The sequence below is a fragment of the Aspergillus eucalypticola genome (assembly GCF_003184535.1).
Source record: "Aspergillus eucalypticola CBS 122712 chromosome Unknown BO83scaffold_13, whole genome shotgun sequence".
NCBI lineage: Eukaryota > Fungi > Ascomycota > Eurotiomycetes > Eurotiales > Aspergillaceae > Aspergillus > Aspergillus eucalypticola.
In genome coordinates, this window is record NW_020290287.1 from 669,738 (window position 1) to 683,634 (window position 13,897).

Genomic DNA, 13,897 nt, shown 5'->3' on the forward strand with positions numbered 1-13,897 from the left:
GGGGTTGGTTCCGACGGCCGGGCAGCCGCACAGCGAGACAATCGAAAATTCCACCAAAAGCAAGTCGGGCCAGCCAAACCTCGAGTCCATCCATTCCGTTGCTCTCATTCTATCCCCTCGTTCTGCTTCCCTCCCTCTCCTCCTCCACCCACCCACGCCTTCCCCTCTTCTTCCCCCGACTCATCCATTATCCTCAACTCCGTCAAGATGGGTGTCACCTTCGACAAGTGCGAGACCCGCCCGGCCAACATTGACGCCATTCTCAATGGCCTCGACCGCTACAACCCCGAGACCACCACTGTCTTCCAGGACTATGTCGCCCAGCAGTGCGAGGACCGCACCTTCGACTGCTACGCCAACCTGGCCTTGCTGAAGCTGTGAGTTCATGCGCCTCTCTGTCCAACCCAAAATACTTTCAGCCGAAACAAAAAGAGCTCCGACGCGGGGAACCTATCTGGTTTTATGTGATGAAGAATCTTATATCATTATCACGTTTCCTATTACCTGACACCCTACTTTGGGGGATGTCGAGACTCAATTCTCCTGAAACAAAACCATTCATTCGACCTTATATTCTGTCGCATATACATCATACTCCACAAAGATGCTAACCCCTTCACGCCCTCTGGCAGGTACCAGTTCAACCCCCACCTTCTCCAGGCGGAGACCGTCACCAACGTCCTCGTCAAGGCCCTGACCGTCTTCCCCTCTCCCGCTTTCTCCCTCTGCCTTGCTCTCCTTCCCGCCCACACTCAGCCCTTCCAGGCCTCCGACGCTGAGGCCCAGGCCGCCGCCCAGACCTCCGACTTCGTCGAGTCAATCCAGAAGCTCGCCCGTCTCTCCACCCTCCTCGAGTCTGCTCAGTACACCCAGTTCTGGTCCACCCTGAACTCGGACGACTTGTACGCCGACCTTGTTGCCGACGTTGCCGGCTTCGAGGAGCTCGTGCGCATCCGCATTGCCGTTGAGGTTGGCAAGACCTTCCGTGAGATCCCTGCCGAGGTTCTGGAGCAGTGGCTCGACCTGCGCAGCCGCGAGGCTCTCGAGAAGTTCGTCGCCGAGGTCTGCAGCTGGGAGGTGGTCAAGTCTGGTGCCAACACCGTGATCAAGGTGCCCACCAACAAGGAGAACGAGGCCCGCAGCGAGGTCAAGAGCGAGCGTGTCGGTGTTGACATGTTCGGCCGTGTCATCCGCCGGGGTTTCGAGCAGGCTGCATGAGCGGATCTCAACGATAAATAGTTATCCGCATCGCAACGCAGCCTTTCTCGTTCTAGATTCCCTTTCTATTCTTGCTAATATTTTGCCTCGAACGAAGATCAGACATTCCCCCCAGGTCTCGATCTCGGTCTGTCTTGTTTGGAAGAATGACCATCCGAAAAGAAAAGTTTCAAAAGAAGAACACGGGACGAAGTGTCTGCTTCGGATACCCCCCATGACACGAGCTCGGAGCCTCTTATAACATAACCAAAAAAGATGATGATGACGGGGATAGACCAGCATGGGAGAGGGTTGGGAAGTCCGGACCTGGCGCAATTGGCGTTTCGAGTTTTGCTTCTGCATGACTAGGTTGTGTTTCATCATCATCATCATCTTTTATCTCTTTCCTCTTCCATCTTACCTCCTATATCATTTTTTCTCCTCCTTGATTATCCTCTCACCATATTTCTCTCTACGTGAAAAGTTAACGCAATTTCACCGAAGATATCCATATTGTGCGTGTACACAAAAAGCGATCAGTACCAGTACAGTACAATTTATATTAAATCATGCCCAGCGATGTAACAGACAACCAGTAGTAGTAGTAGTAGTAGTAGTAGTAGTAGTAGTAGTAGTAGTAGTAGTATTGTATGTACTTTTGATTTCGAAACCAATCCTAAACAAAAAGAACACAAGTCTATATATGATATATATGTCATCAACATCAAGTCTTGAACGGACATTACGCCTCACAGTTCCAATCCGTAACCCATCATCATCCTCATCATCATTCTATTTCGCCTGTTCCTCCCACTGCACACCAGCCCACTCCTCTCTATAACCGACAACACCGACTTCCTTCGGTCCACAATCCTTCCCACAGACTCCCAAAATGATAGTCCCCCACTCCATACCAGCATCATCCTTGGGTCCCAGCCCCACACCTTCCCTCCCATCCTCCAACACACTGATAACATGAGGCACAAGCTGCAACTCAAACACGCGCTCACTACCACAATACTCACAGCGAGGCATGCGACTCCCTCCACCAACCGTAGTAACCTTGGCATTGGGGTTCGCTGTCTTCGCCGGGTCGTGGAGCCGCTTGCCCACCGCATCAGCATGGGAATAGAGCAATGGCGTACCGCGGAACTCGTAGCGGAGGACTTGTTCGGGGTTATGGCCGAGACGGGTAGAGAAGCGGATGAACGCCTTGTCGAGCTCGGATTCAAAGGTATCTTTGAGCTCCGCTGCGCCGCCATTGGGACCCTCTTCTTCTGTGTTGTCGATGGTCACGTTGGCGGGGATAGTAGGTGTGGAGGGGCGGGACATGGCCTCGTATTCGGCATCGAGGTAGAAGTTTGTGTAGGGTGTTGGGAAGTCGGATTGGGCGGGCCAGGGAGTGTTGGGGGTGGTGGAGGCTTCGGGAGGTGGGATGAGGTTGGTTTTGGGTTGTTGTTGTTGAGGAGAGGAGATGCGGACTTTGTCGGCGAAGGATTCGGAGAGAGTAGGTGCTGGAGAGGTGGTGGGTTTGGCGGCGAGGCCGGGGGAGGGCGCTGGAGCTGCGAACGGGTTGTTGTTGGTGCTGGTGGAAGAAGCGCCGGCGGAGAAGGGGTTTGCGCTGGCGGAGACGCTGCTGGTGAGAGTGGAGGAACCGAATAGGCTGGCTCCGAGGTCTGGCTTCGGGGCGGCGGGCTTCTTCGCTTCTTCTTCTTCTTTCTTCACCTCGTTCGGGGATTCTGGCTTTTGTTCTTCCTTTTGGCGGGGAGGTTGATGTTGGGGCTCGATCTTCAGCTTTCTGACGGCGCGCAGGGCCCGGATACTGCCTGGTTTGCGGTTGCAGGCTTTGCGGGGGCAGGAGAAGATGTAGAGACGGCGTTCATCGTCGGGGAAGTCGTTGGGGAGGTCACCGTGCAGCTCGAGGAGGAGGAGCATGGGCTGGTTGCAGACTTTGCATTTGGCGAAGTCGCCCGGAGGTGGGGTAGCGTCGTCGAGCCAGGTCTGTGAGGGGTATTTTGGTAGTCGGACTACGGGAAAAGGGGATCAGGAGATGAATTGAGGATTGTACGTACCGGCCAGCCTCCCAGGTGACTGATGGTGTCTTCTACAATCTCATCGGCTGCGTAGCCCAGCAGCACGTTGGTCTCGCTGAAGTCCCCCTCATCGTCGAAGGAGGAGTCGCTGTCGTAGGGATCCATGATGCTGTTGCTGGTATGGTCAAGGAAGATAATGTATAATAGTCAATTCGAAAATCAGTGGGTAAGACCAAGAACAATGAAATCCTTGTCCTGACGCAGAAGAGGTTGCGATGAAGTTTATCACCAGAAGAGCGCGTCTTTCTTTTCTGCCCGAAATTCTGGCGCAAAAAAAGAGGGAATGGCCCAAACGGGAAAAGCCCCATCGGCGATAGCCCCAGAATGCGCTATTCCTGATATAGGCTAGTGCAGTAACTGTGGTATCGATACATACCCGTGTGATACGTCAGTCAGTACATCTCCAGCATCTCGCCATCGACCATCGATTCCACTTCGTTTCATCTTCATCTTCATTCCATCTTCACTTTTCCCTTTTACGGCTTACTATAGATCTACTTCATCTGGCAAATCTCTATAAAAGAGGTTATAGAGCAGGTTCTTTTTGCAAGCGAGCTCCTGAGCATGAGCACCGTTGCTTCTTCAAGCTCCTGCATCTAACGATCGTAACGTCCACAAGTGTGGAAGCATTGCTTCACTAAATAAGCAATTCATCAATTTGAGCATTCATGTATCGCTCATCTCTTTCATATTTTCTTCACTTTATTCTTCATATTCATGTAGTATACTACGTCTTAGCTTTATGCCTTCCCCCACATGCCAATGCCACCGAACAGCAACCCCTGGGCTCATTTGGAGTCACACCACCCAAGAGGGTCGCCGTGATCGGTGAGATCATTCCCATGATCCCCTCCTGTACCATTGACAACAATTAACCTTCTCAATAGGAGCGGGGGCTGCGGGGTCTAGCACTGCTTATTCACTACGCAAGTATGCGGATGCCTTGCACATTCCCCTCAATATAACGGTCTTCGAACGCTCTCCATATGTTGGCGGCCGTTCCACAACAGTGAATGTCCATGACAATCCAGCTACACCCGTAGAGCTAGGTGCTTCGATCTTCGTGGAGGCCAACCATCACCTTGTCAACGCATCCAAAGAGCTGGGACTTCACGTTAACAGCGCCAATCATGACCGACCCAGAGAGACCGAAGACACCCTTGGCGTCTGGGACGGCGAGCAGTTCGTCTTTGTAATGAAGGAAGCCTCGTCCTGGTGGAACATTGCGAAGCTGGTTTGGAGGTACGGATGGACACCCGTGAGGACCTATCGTTTAATGAGATCGACCGTCAACAACTTCCTCAAAATCTACGACGAGCCCATATTCCCTTTTTCATCCCTTACATCCGCTTCAGAAGCAGTAGGGTTGGTCAATATAACTGCCGTTCCTGGAGAGGCTTTCCTCCAGCAGAACCAGGTATCCGCCAAGTTCTCCCGTGAAGTTATCCAAGCTAGTACCCGCGTCAACTACGGACAGAACCTTGCTCTAATTCATGGTCTCGAGACCATGGTCTGCATGGCAACTGAAGGTGCCATGGCCGTGGAGGGAGGCAACTGGCTGATCTTCGATGGAATGCTCAAATTGTCTCACGCCGACGTCCGCTTAAACCACACAGTGACATCCCTCGACTGGGACGCCCACGGCCCCTCAACCCTAACCTTCAACACGAACACCAACTCCGAAGAGAAGCTCGAGTTCGATGAGGTTGTCATCGCCGGTCCATGGCAATTCTCCAACATCACCGTTACCCCACCACTAAAGAAGACGCCGGATGAGATTCCCTTCGTAACACTCTACGTCACCCTCTTCGCCTCCCCGCACCGTCTCTCACCTAAATACTTTGGCCTCACAGAACCCAATGCCTACACCCCGGAGACAATCCTCACCACCCTCCCTCCGGACAGCGACATCGGAAAAAGCGAAGCCGGAGTCGGCCCAGCTGGCTTCTGGAGCATCAGCACTCTCCGGACCGTGGACGCTCCAGACCCATCAGAAGGGAAACACTACGTGTACAAGATATTCTCCCCGGAACGGCCAACAGCCGAATTCATTGAATCGATTCTCGGCCTGGAGCACAAGTCATCTTCTACCACCGACACTGAAACTGACACTTCCATCGGCGATCTCTCCAAGCGAGACATCAGCTGGTTCCATGAGAAGATCTGGCGGCCGTATCCGTTCGAATATCCACGGGTCACGTTTGAAGAGCCGCTTCTTGCCCCTCATGTCTGGTATACGGGCGGAATTGAAAGCTTCATCTCTACAATGGAGACAAGTGCATTGATGGGGAGGAATGTAGCTGCTTTGATGTCTCGAGAGTGGCAGGCCCAGGTTGAAGAGGGGGAGGGAGAGTCGACAGCGGATTCGGTTCGTCATGAGCTATAAAGGGAACGGCAAGGAACGGAGAATGGGAAATTGGCAGGACTTTTCCTAGTATCAAGTCATCTGTTCTCGTGCCGCGCTGTCGGTGCAGGTTTTAATGGCATGACGATATATGGCACTTGTGACCATATACTATAATTGTCTAGAGTATATAGTATTCACTAATGCATTGAGAATGAAGTCCCGGGAATATCTACACAAAACTCTACAAATACTCAATTGGACAGCTGTTGTCTCATGGAACTTATTATCTTTCTATTTCAGTTCATAATACCTATTTACTAGGTAAGAAGTAATACTCAACCAGGCGTACCAAGCCTCCATGCAACCACGAACTTTTCCTGCCCTGTTGAAGAAGTGTTGAAGAAGCCATCCCGGTGCTATTTGTTCATTCACATGCTCAATGCATATCCATATCCCATGACCCGCGTAAGGTTGAAAAAGCAGACCTGTATAAAACCCCTTAGAACGCACAGCCCACAATCCGTTTTTGCTCGCAATGATGTTGAACTCGTAACCTAACAAGATAAAAAAACAAAGAAAGAAAAAAAGAAAAGGAGAAAAGAAGAAGATAGAATGTTATGGTATCATATCAAAAGTTCACCCGGCTATAACTAGCTTAGACGGGGAGGGGGAAGGTGCTGGCCCACTCAGCAACCTCCTTGCGGAGGCTGAGGATCTCAGGGACGGTCTCGGAGGCAACCTTGGCCTTGAAGTCCTTGAGCTTGTTGGCCTCCTTGGGGAGCTCGCTCTGGACCTTCTTGCAGAGGTTGATGGACTGGTCAATGTAGCGGGCAATGCGCTTGAAGTCCTCCTCACCCATACCACGGGTGGTCATGGCGGGGGCACCGATACGGATACCGCAGGGGGTCAGAGCAGACTTGTCACCAGGGATGGAGTTCTTGTTGCAAGCAATGTTGATCTGCTCGAGGACAGCCTCGACACGAGCACCGTCCAGGCTCTTGTTGCGGAGGTCGACAAGGACCATGTGGCTGTCAGTGCCGTCAGAGACAAGCTTGTGGCCGAGGGTCTTGAACTCCTCCTCGAGAGCCTTGGCGTTCTTAATGACCTGCTCCTGGTACTGCTTGAACTCGGGGGAAGCAGCCTGCTTAAGGGCAACGGCCAGAGCAGTGATGGTGTGGTTGTGGGGACCACCCTGGTGACCAGGGAAGACGGAGAAGTTGATGGGGCCCTCAAGGTCATACATGATGTCCTTGCCGGTCTTGGGGTCAGTGCTGCGGACACCCTTGCGGAAGAAGATCATGGCACCACGGGGACCACGGAGGGACTTGTGGGTGGTGGTGGTGACAACATCGGCGTACTCGAAGGGAGAGGGGATGACACCGGCGGCAATCAGACCGGAGATGTGAGCCATGTCGACAATGAGGTAGGCGCCGACCTTGTCAGCGATCTTGCGCATGCGAGCGTAGTCGATCAGGCGGCAGTAGGCGGAGGTACCAGCAACCAAGCACTTAGGGCGGTAGAGCTCGGCGTTGGCCTCGAGTTGATCGTAGTCAATGATACCGGTCTCAAGGTTGACACGGTAGGGGAAGGTCTCGAAGTAGGTAGAGACAGCAGAGATCCTGTGGAGTGTCAAGGTTAGCATCCAATGTTGATGTCTCATGTTGTCGGGAGGCAAATCCGCAAACTTACTTCTTGGCGGGAGTCTGGTAACCGTGACTCAAGTGACCACCGTGGGGAAGATCAAGACCCATGAGACGGTCGTGAGGACGCATGAGAGCCTGGTAGACCTGCAGGTTGGCAGGGCTACCACTGAGGCACTGAACGTTGACGCCCCACTTGGCGGGGTCGAGGTTGAAAGCCTTGAGGGCACGAGCCTGGCAAGTAAGCTCGATAGCATCGATGTGCTGGTTGCCACCGTAGTAGCGAGCACCGGGGTAACCCTCGGAGTACTTGTTGCTCATGGGGGAACCCAGAGCATCGAAGACAGCGTGGGAGGTGAAGTTCTCCGAGGCGATCAGGACGATGGATTCGCGCTGACGTTGGATTTCCTTCTCCTGTAATCGGGCAGTTAGTACCATGACACCACATCTGCTTCAGAAGGAAAACAGTGGGAAACGTACCATGATCTGGGCGATCTCAGGATCGCTGTCCACGAGGGACACCTCCATTTGCTACATCGATGAGTCAGTGAGTGCTGCTGCGAGGACACCCCAGATGGAAAAAAAGTGCAGTGGGGTACTTACGTTCCGGTGAGCCGGAGAGAGAGCGTAGGTAGCCATTGTGTAGAGGGATGTGTGAGGAAAAGGGGAGTTAGAGGAGGAAAGAGGGGAAGAATGAGATGAAAGTTGAGGATGAAGAAAAGGAAGAAGAAGAGGGAAGAAGGGAGGATTAAGAGGGAAGAAGAGGAAAAGCTAGGGATGGGGTGGGGGAGGGAAAAAAAGATTGCCTCAGGACCCAAGAAAGACGGAACGTGAGTCTTACACCCCGCCGCCTGTGCTCTAAACCCGAGCTAAGCCCCATCGGGCCCCGGGGGGACGACATCGGAGCCCGGCCATGCCTTCACCGGCTCGGGGAAATTATTTGGCGCTTACTCGTCTTCATTACTCAATGACTACAGGAAAGGAAAGTATATCTCATCTTGACCCATCAGCAACAGACCAACATATGCAAGAAGCAATTGATGTTAGTGATATATTAGGTGTCATGGCTGACCAGAATACAGTATGACAAGAATCAATCTAGTAAATTTTCCCTCAATCTCGGAATCCCGACCGGGATGCCACTAAGTGGCTGAAGGCGACAGAGAGGCAGGAAAAAGTCAATCCACTAGCCTACCAGCCCAGCTCCGATTGGTGCCGCTGGACGATCAGCATTGGGTCAACTGAAGCTACCATCCCCAATGAAACACGAGGGCCTCGATCTACATCTGGAGGGCTGATGAGTTGTCAAGGTTTTTCAAAGAACATAATATAATACAATATGAATCAGGTCTCGATGTTGTTGAGGTTATGTTGCGTATGAGGGACGTAAGTGTTGTAGTCATTCTGCAGAATGAGCTTCATTTATTCTGAAATAATAATCCTGCTATAATAATCCTGCTATAATAATGAGTCATAGCATATATCCAACTCCACTATTATTTCGTAGCTTCTACTTTTAGATAGCCATCCGTATCACAGTGCGGCCGTTACAAATCCTGCTCCACCATAGATCTTCCAATTCCCATAGCAAGTGTGGCCTCTCGGGATGCTCGCACCTTGTGATGGGGACCGTGGTGGCGCTGGAGGGGTCAAAGCAGCTTGCGAACAGTCCCCCACCCGAGAGAAACGATCAGAGAGACACCATCAGAGAAGTTCTGCTGGACAACTGGGAGGTTTTGCAAACATTAAGACCTGTTCCTTTCTTCATCATCACATGGCAATTTGGACAAGCCATAGCTCCTAATCTCGATAGCACGAGTAATGGAAAGACAGCAGAACCCCCAAAAAAGCTTTCCCCATAAGAGCATCTGTGTGTCCGGCACAATACAACCACTTGTGCGATACCAGGAGTCGCATACACTGACCAACCTATGGCTCCTCCAACTTATGCTTTATCCGGAGTTTGAGTGAAGATGAGTTGGGCGAACCTAATAACCTGCTCAACTGGATCTTCCGGTGTCCTGTTCCCTAAGCCCTTAACCCGGCAGAGTCGCAGTGTATGATATCATCCCAAGCTCGATATAGGTTGCTCTTTACCCTCGGGTTTGCGAAGTGATTCCAGGGAATCCTTCCCAGATCCTTGCCGTGGACTTGACGCGATCAACGTGCTCGATCGAGGGCAGTTGGCATTGAACCTTTTACACATACAGTCATACCATCTTCCGCGCACACCCTCAAGGTCCCTGGGACTTGAGCTTCTTAGCACACCCTGGGCTTGCCATCTGGCCAAAGTCGGCGATGACCGACTTGAGCTTTGCAATGCGGTCCTCCAGCTCCTCGATTTCCTCTTCTTGGTCGGCAACCGACCGATCTACGTCGGGTAGGTTTTCCACCACGGCTTGTGCCTTCTGAATGCGAATTTTGATTGAGCTGACCTCTGTCGGAAGGTCCTTGATATCGAGCGCTGGAGAGGTACTCGAACCCAAGCCGGATATTTCTGCACCACCTGGACCAGCTGAAGGTACTGTCCCCAGGACTCCAGCAGTGTTGGTGTTGTCAGGCCCCGCTTGTTGTTGCGATTGAGGTTGGCCGGGGGTGCCTGAAGGTGGTCCGGTAGGAGCACCAGCTCCGTTAGGGTCATCGGCCGCTCTCACGCCATTGGATACGCCAGCAGCGTTCGTTGGCGGCGATAAAAGACGTGAAAGGAGGCCATGCAACGGCGGAACAATGTCGAATGTCTGTGGAGAAGGGAAAGGGACGGCTTGGGGGGTTGCGGGGGCGTCTCTGACCATCGGGGTCTCGGGCGCGACGGATGATTTTGGTAGGGGAGTCACCGCCGTGGGGGATCGGGACGCCATCGCGGGAAGGGCAATACCGCGGACCAGACACACGACGAAAAAGAAGAAGAAGAAGAGACAAAAAGTCGAAGTATCAGAGCAGGCGGCTCACGTGGGGAAATGGAATAGCCTCGTTTCGCGGGGGAAGCTGGGTAATTGTTTAGGGAAGAGCCGGGGAAGCCGGACGAGAACGGGAGGGAGAGGAAAGTCGGAGAAAAAGAGACTAAAGAAGGGAGTGGAAGTGGAAGGTGACGTCGGGGCGGAGCGAAAACAAAACAAGTCCCAAAGCGTCACCGAAAGCCAAAGTGTGGTGCCCCTCCCCCTCCTCTCTATTACTATTACTGTTAACTACGCTGGTCTTGCGATTGTGTTCTTCACCGGCCAGCCTTTTCGTGACTCCACCTATCAATTCTCCTTCTCCTTCTTCTATCCTTCTTCCTCTCCTATCTTTCTTCTTCTTCCTTCTTTCACTTCTTCTTTTTCCACCCATTTTCTTGCTCTTCAAATCTCTTCCCCACTTTTGGTGAGTGCTTCCCGAGCCCATCCCGCTCTATCCCCGGACTTCATTTTGCGCTGGCTATGTAAATTGCGTTGGCTAACATATGCACTCCAACAAGTTAGAGCACAGAGTATATAGCAAAAATGGCCAAGGTTGATCAAAAGGTCGCCCTCAGTAAGTTGAATATGCCAGCTAACTTTCTGTCGCCTATCAATCCACTGATATCCTGCTGTCTAGTCGTCATCGATGGCTGGGGTGTCGCCGGTCCCAACTCCCCCAAGGACGGCGATGCTATCGCTGCCGCTGAGACTCCCTTCATGTCTGGCTTCGCCGAGGCCGACTCGAAGACTGCTCAGGGTTACACCGAACTCGATGCCTCCTCCCTCGCTGTCGGTCTGCCGGAGGGTCTCATGGGCAACAGTGAGGTCGGTCACTTGAACATTGGTGCTGGCCGTGTCGTTTGGCAGGACAGTGTCCGCATTGACCAGACCCTCAAGAAGGGCGAGCTGGGCAAGGTGGACAACATCGTCGCTTCCTTCAAGCGCGCCAAGGAGGGTAACGGCCGTCTGCACCTGTTGGGTCTGGTTTCGGATGGTGGTGTCCACTCCAACATCACCCACCTGGTCGGTCTGCTGAAGGTCGCCAAGGAGATGGAGATTCCTCAGGTCTTCATCCACTTCTTCGGCGATGGCCGTGACACCGAGCCCAAGAGCGCTACCAAGTACATGCAGCAACTGCTTGACCAGGCCAAGGAGATCGGTGTTGGTGAGATCGCTACCGTTGTCGGACGTTACTGGGCTATGGATCGCGACAAGCGCTGGGACCGGGTTGAGATCGCCATGAAGGGTATTGTCTCCGGCGAGGGTGAGGAGAGCTCTGACCCCGTCAAGACCATCAATGAGCGCTATGAGAACAAGGAGACCGATGAGTTCCTGAAGCCCATCATTGTTGGCGGCAAGGACAGACGTGTGCAGGGTATGTTTTGTTCCCTCTGCTCAATGATGAAGGTGCTGACCTGCGATAATAGATGGCGACACTCTCTTCTTCTTCAACTACCGTTCCGACCGTGTCCGTGAGATCACTCAGCTGCTGGGTGACTACGACCGCTCTCCCAAGCCCGAATTCCCTTACCCCAAGGACATCCACATCACCACCATGACCCGGTACAAGACCGACTACACTTTCCCTGTTGCCTTCCCTCCCCAGCACATGGGTAACGTGTTGGCTGAGTGGCTGGGCAAGAAGGATGTTAAGCAGTGCCACGTTGCTGAGACTGAGAAGTACGCTCACGTTACTTTCTTCTTCAACGGTGGTGTTGAGAAGCAGTTCCCCGGCGAGGTCCGCGACATGATCCCGTCTCCCAAGGTTGCCACCTATGACCTCGAGCCCAAGATGAGCGCTGCCGCCGTGGGTGACAAGATGGCCGAGCGCCTTGGTGAGGGCAACTTCGAGTTTGTCATGAACAACTTTGCTCCCCCCGATATGGTTGGTCACACCGGTGTCTACGAGGCTGCCATCCAGGGTGTTGCTGCCACCGACAAGGCCATCGGTGTCATCTACGAGGCCTGCAAGAAGCACGGCTACATCCTGTTCATCACCGCCGACCATGGGTAAGTTTTGCCTCCGACACGTTTGCGCAAGACCTTCTCACTGACATTGATTTCCTCTTCCCAATAGAAACGCTGAGGAGATGCTTACCGAGAAGGGCACCCCCAAGACCTCCCACACCACCAACAAGGTTCCCTTCGTCATGGCCAACGCCCCCGAGGGCTGGAGCCTCAAGAAGGAGGAGGGTGTTCTGGGAGATGTTGCTCCCACCGTCCTGGCCGCCATGGGCATCGAGCAGCCCGAGGAGATGTCCGGCCGCAGCCTTCTGGTTAAGGCATAGATTTAGCGTATAGAGTAGATGTCATGTATTGTCTGGATACGATTCCATTGATGAAGAAATGAATTATTACGGTGTCTATACTGGGGTTTAGCTTTGGAGCGAGATAGAACAAGATTTTGTTTATTTTCAATTTCTCCCATCTCCGATACAAGCGTACTTCCAATTGTGCCTTGAGGGGTACACCGTATCTCGATCAACCACAGCACCCACACAGGGTAGGTGTCACACCTCGGTCGACAGACAGCCTGATCGATCGACTACGTATCCGTATAGTCTTCTGAGAATATCCGCAACGATCATTAACAAGGGTATCTAGAACCTCTCAACCTCATAGTGCTGGGCCAGGATTGGCCACTGCACAAAGTAGCTCTGCGCTGCCGTCGGTGCTTTTTCTTCTTCTCGCACGACCTCCAAGGCGACGTGCATCATCGCCTTCCAGGACCGGTCGGGTACCTTGGCTGCTCTTTCACATCCGCCATCACCAGCAATTATATATCTCCTCGCGTGATAAAGGTAGCCACTGTCTTCCACCTATAGTACTGATAACAGCGATCCGTCTACAATCAAGCAGAAGCCGCCGCCGCCGCTTGTTGCATCTGAGTCTGGAACTGAACGATCTGCATCACAATTGTCAGACCGACTGCCGAAAGCATGCCTGTAATTATAATAATCGGGGCACTCACCTCACTGCGCTTCTTATCAGACTTGTCCTGGTTCTCCTGGATCTGTCCCTCAATGCGCTTGCTACAATAAATACGTCACGTCAGTCACAGCTCCCACCCAATGAGGAAGTGGGGAGAGGGGCCACGGTAACTGAAACGTACATTTCCTTCTCAATGAACTCAAGACGTCCATTTACGGCCATCAAGGCCTCACTCTTCTCCTGCTTCAGTAAGACCGGTCCGATCAACTTGTAAATGTTCGACTCGTCATCGAGGGAGTTGAATTCCTTCTGGACGCCGACATTCTCCTGTTGCTGGGATTCGAGTTTCTGGCGCGCTTCGACGAGACCGTCAAGCTCTATTGCAAAAAGGTGTTAGTATTTGTTCCATGCTTATAACCAATGGTGCGCATAGCATAGCACAGCACCAGGGTAGCTGGAATAGATAGATGACGCTTGCATGCCCACGCTCATGCACCCCTCCCTCCCCGAATAGGAAAACAACTCATGGGATACCAACATACCCGTCTGCAAGGCCTGAAACTCCTCGGTAAGCGCCTGCATTTGCTTTTGTGCGTCCGCCATGATGCTGTGTGATAAATCCCTATTCAGTCCGTGATCGTGTGTGGTAGGGTAGTGATTGATGGTCGTCGGGGAAATGGGTTATCTATCGGAGGGGCAAAATGGGAAACGGAGCGGCAGAAAACCAACCAAAGACGGTAAACAAGACCGTCT

The 13,897-nt window shown here is 52.6% G+C and overlaps 7 protein-coding genes across 7 annotated transcripts; 3 read left to right on the forward strand and 4 right to left on the reverse strand.

Moving 5' to 3' along the window:
- Positions 1–207: 207 nt before the first annotated feature.
- BO83DRAFT_389135 (CSN8/PSMD8/EIF3K family protein) lies at positions 208–1,218 on the forward strand (the record flags this gene model as incomplete). Its single annotated transcript, XM_025532785.1, has 2 exons — positions 208–377; positions 633–1,218. The coding sequence occupies 2 exons, from the start codon at positions 208–210 to the stop codon at positions 1,216–1,218; spliced, it is 756 nt and encodes a 251-aa protein (XP_025387971.1).
- Positions 1,219–1,865: 647 nt separating this feature from the next.
- On the reverse strand, positions 1,866–3,537 carry BO83DRAFT_378761 (small subunit rRNA maturation protein TSR4). The gene has a single exon (XM_025531338.1). The coding sequence runs from the start codon at positions 3,130–3,132 to the stop codon at positions 1,990–1,992; it is 1,143 nt and encodes a 380-aa protein (XP_025387972.1). The 5' UTR covers positions 3,133–3,537; the 3' UTR covers positions 1,866–1,989.
- Positions 3,538–3,720: 183 nt separating this feature from the next.
- Positions 3,721–5,859, forward strand: BO83DRAFT_361692 (putative prenylcysteine lyase). The gene is made up of 2 exons (XM_025529471.1): positions 3,721–4,118; positions 4,178–5,859. The coding sequence occupies exons 1-2, from the start codon at positions 3,959–3,961 to the stop codon at positions 5,674–5,676; spliced, it is 1,659 nt and encodes a 552-aa protein (XP_025387973.1). The 5' UTR covers positions 3,721–3,958; the 3' UTR covers positions 5,677–5,859.
- Positions 5,860–5,905: 46 nt separating this feature from the next.
- Positions 5,906–8,052, reverse strand: BO83DRAFT_437722 (glycine hydroxymethyltransferase SHM2). The gene is made up of 4 exons (XM_025536040.1): positions 7,881–8,052; positions 7,758–7,808; positions 7,327–7,691; positions 5,906–7,256 (listed from the first exon to the last, which is right to left on the reverse strand). The coding sequence occupies exons 1-4, from the start codon at positions 7,914–7,916 to the stop codon at positions 6,293–6,295; spliced, it is 1,416 nt and encodes a 471-aa protein (XP_025387974.1). The 5' UTR covers positions 7,917–8,052; the 3' UTR covers positions 5,906–6,292.
- A 1,459-nt stretch (positions 8,053–9,511) lies between these two features.
- On the reverse strand, positions 9,512–10,135 carry BO83DRAFT_389139 (RNA polymerase II mediator complex middle subunit MED9; the record flags this gene model as incomplete). Its single annotated transcript, XM_025532786.1, has 1 exon — positions 9,512–10,135. The coding sequence occupies one exon, from the start codon at positions 10,133–10,135 to the stop codon at positions 9,512–9,514; it is 624 nt and encodes a 207-aa protein (XP_025387975.1).
- Positions 10,136–10,481: 346 nt separating this feature from the next.
- On the forward strand, positions 10,482–12,629 carry BO83DRAFT_338754 (2,3-bisphosphoglycerate-independent phosphoglycerate mutase). The gene is made up of 5 exons (XM_025528518.1): positions 10,482–10,637; positions 10,732–10,787; positions 10,851–11,588; positions 11,641–12,223; positions 12,291–12,629. Exons 2-5 carry the CDS (start codon positions 10,757–10,759, stop codon positions 12,499–12,501), a joined length of 1,563 nt encoding a protein of 520 aa, XP_025387976.1. The 5' UTR covers positions 10,482–10,637; positions 10,732–10,756; the 3' UTR covers positions 12,502–12,629.
- A 5-nt stretch (positions 12,630–12,634) lies between these two features.
- Positions 12,635–13,846, reverse strand: BO83DRAFT_361700 (tubulin-binding prefolding complex subunit YKE2). The gene is made up of 4 exons (XM_025529472.1): positions 13,687–13,846; positions 13,326–13,521; positions 13,185–13,245; positions 12,635–13,118 (listed from the first exon to the last, which is right to left on the reverse strand). Exons 1-4 carry the CDS (start codon positions 13,745–13,747, stop codon positions 13,065–13,067), a joined length of 372 nt encoding a protein of 123 aa, XP_025387977.1. The 5' UTR covers positions 13,748–13,846; the 3' UTR covers positions 12,635–13,064.
- Positions 13,847–13,897: the final 51 nt, after the last annotated feature.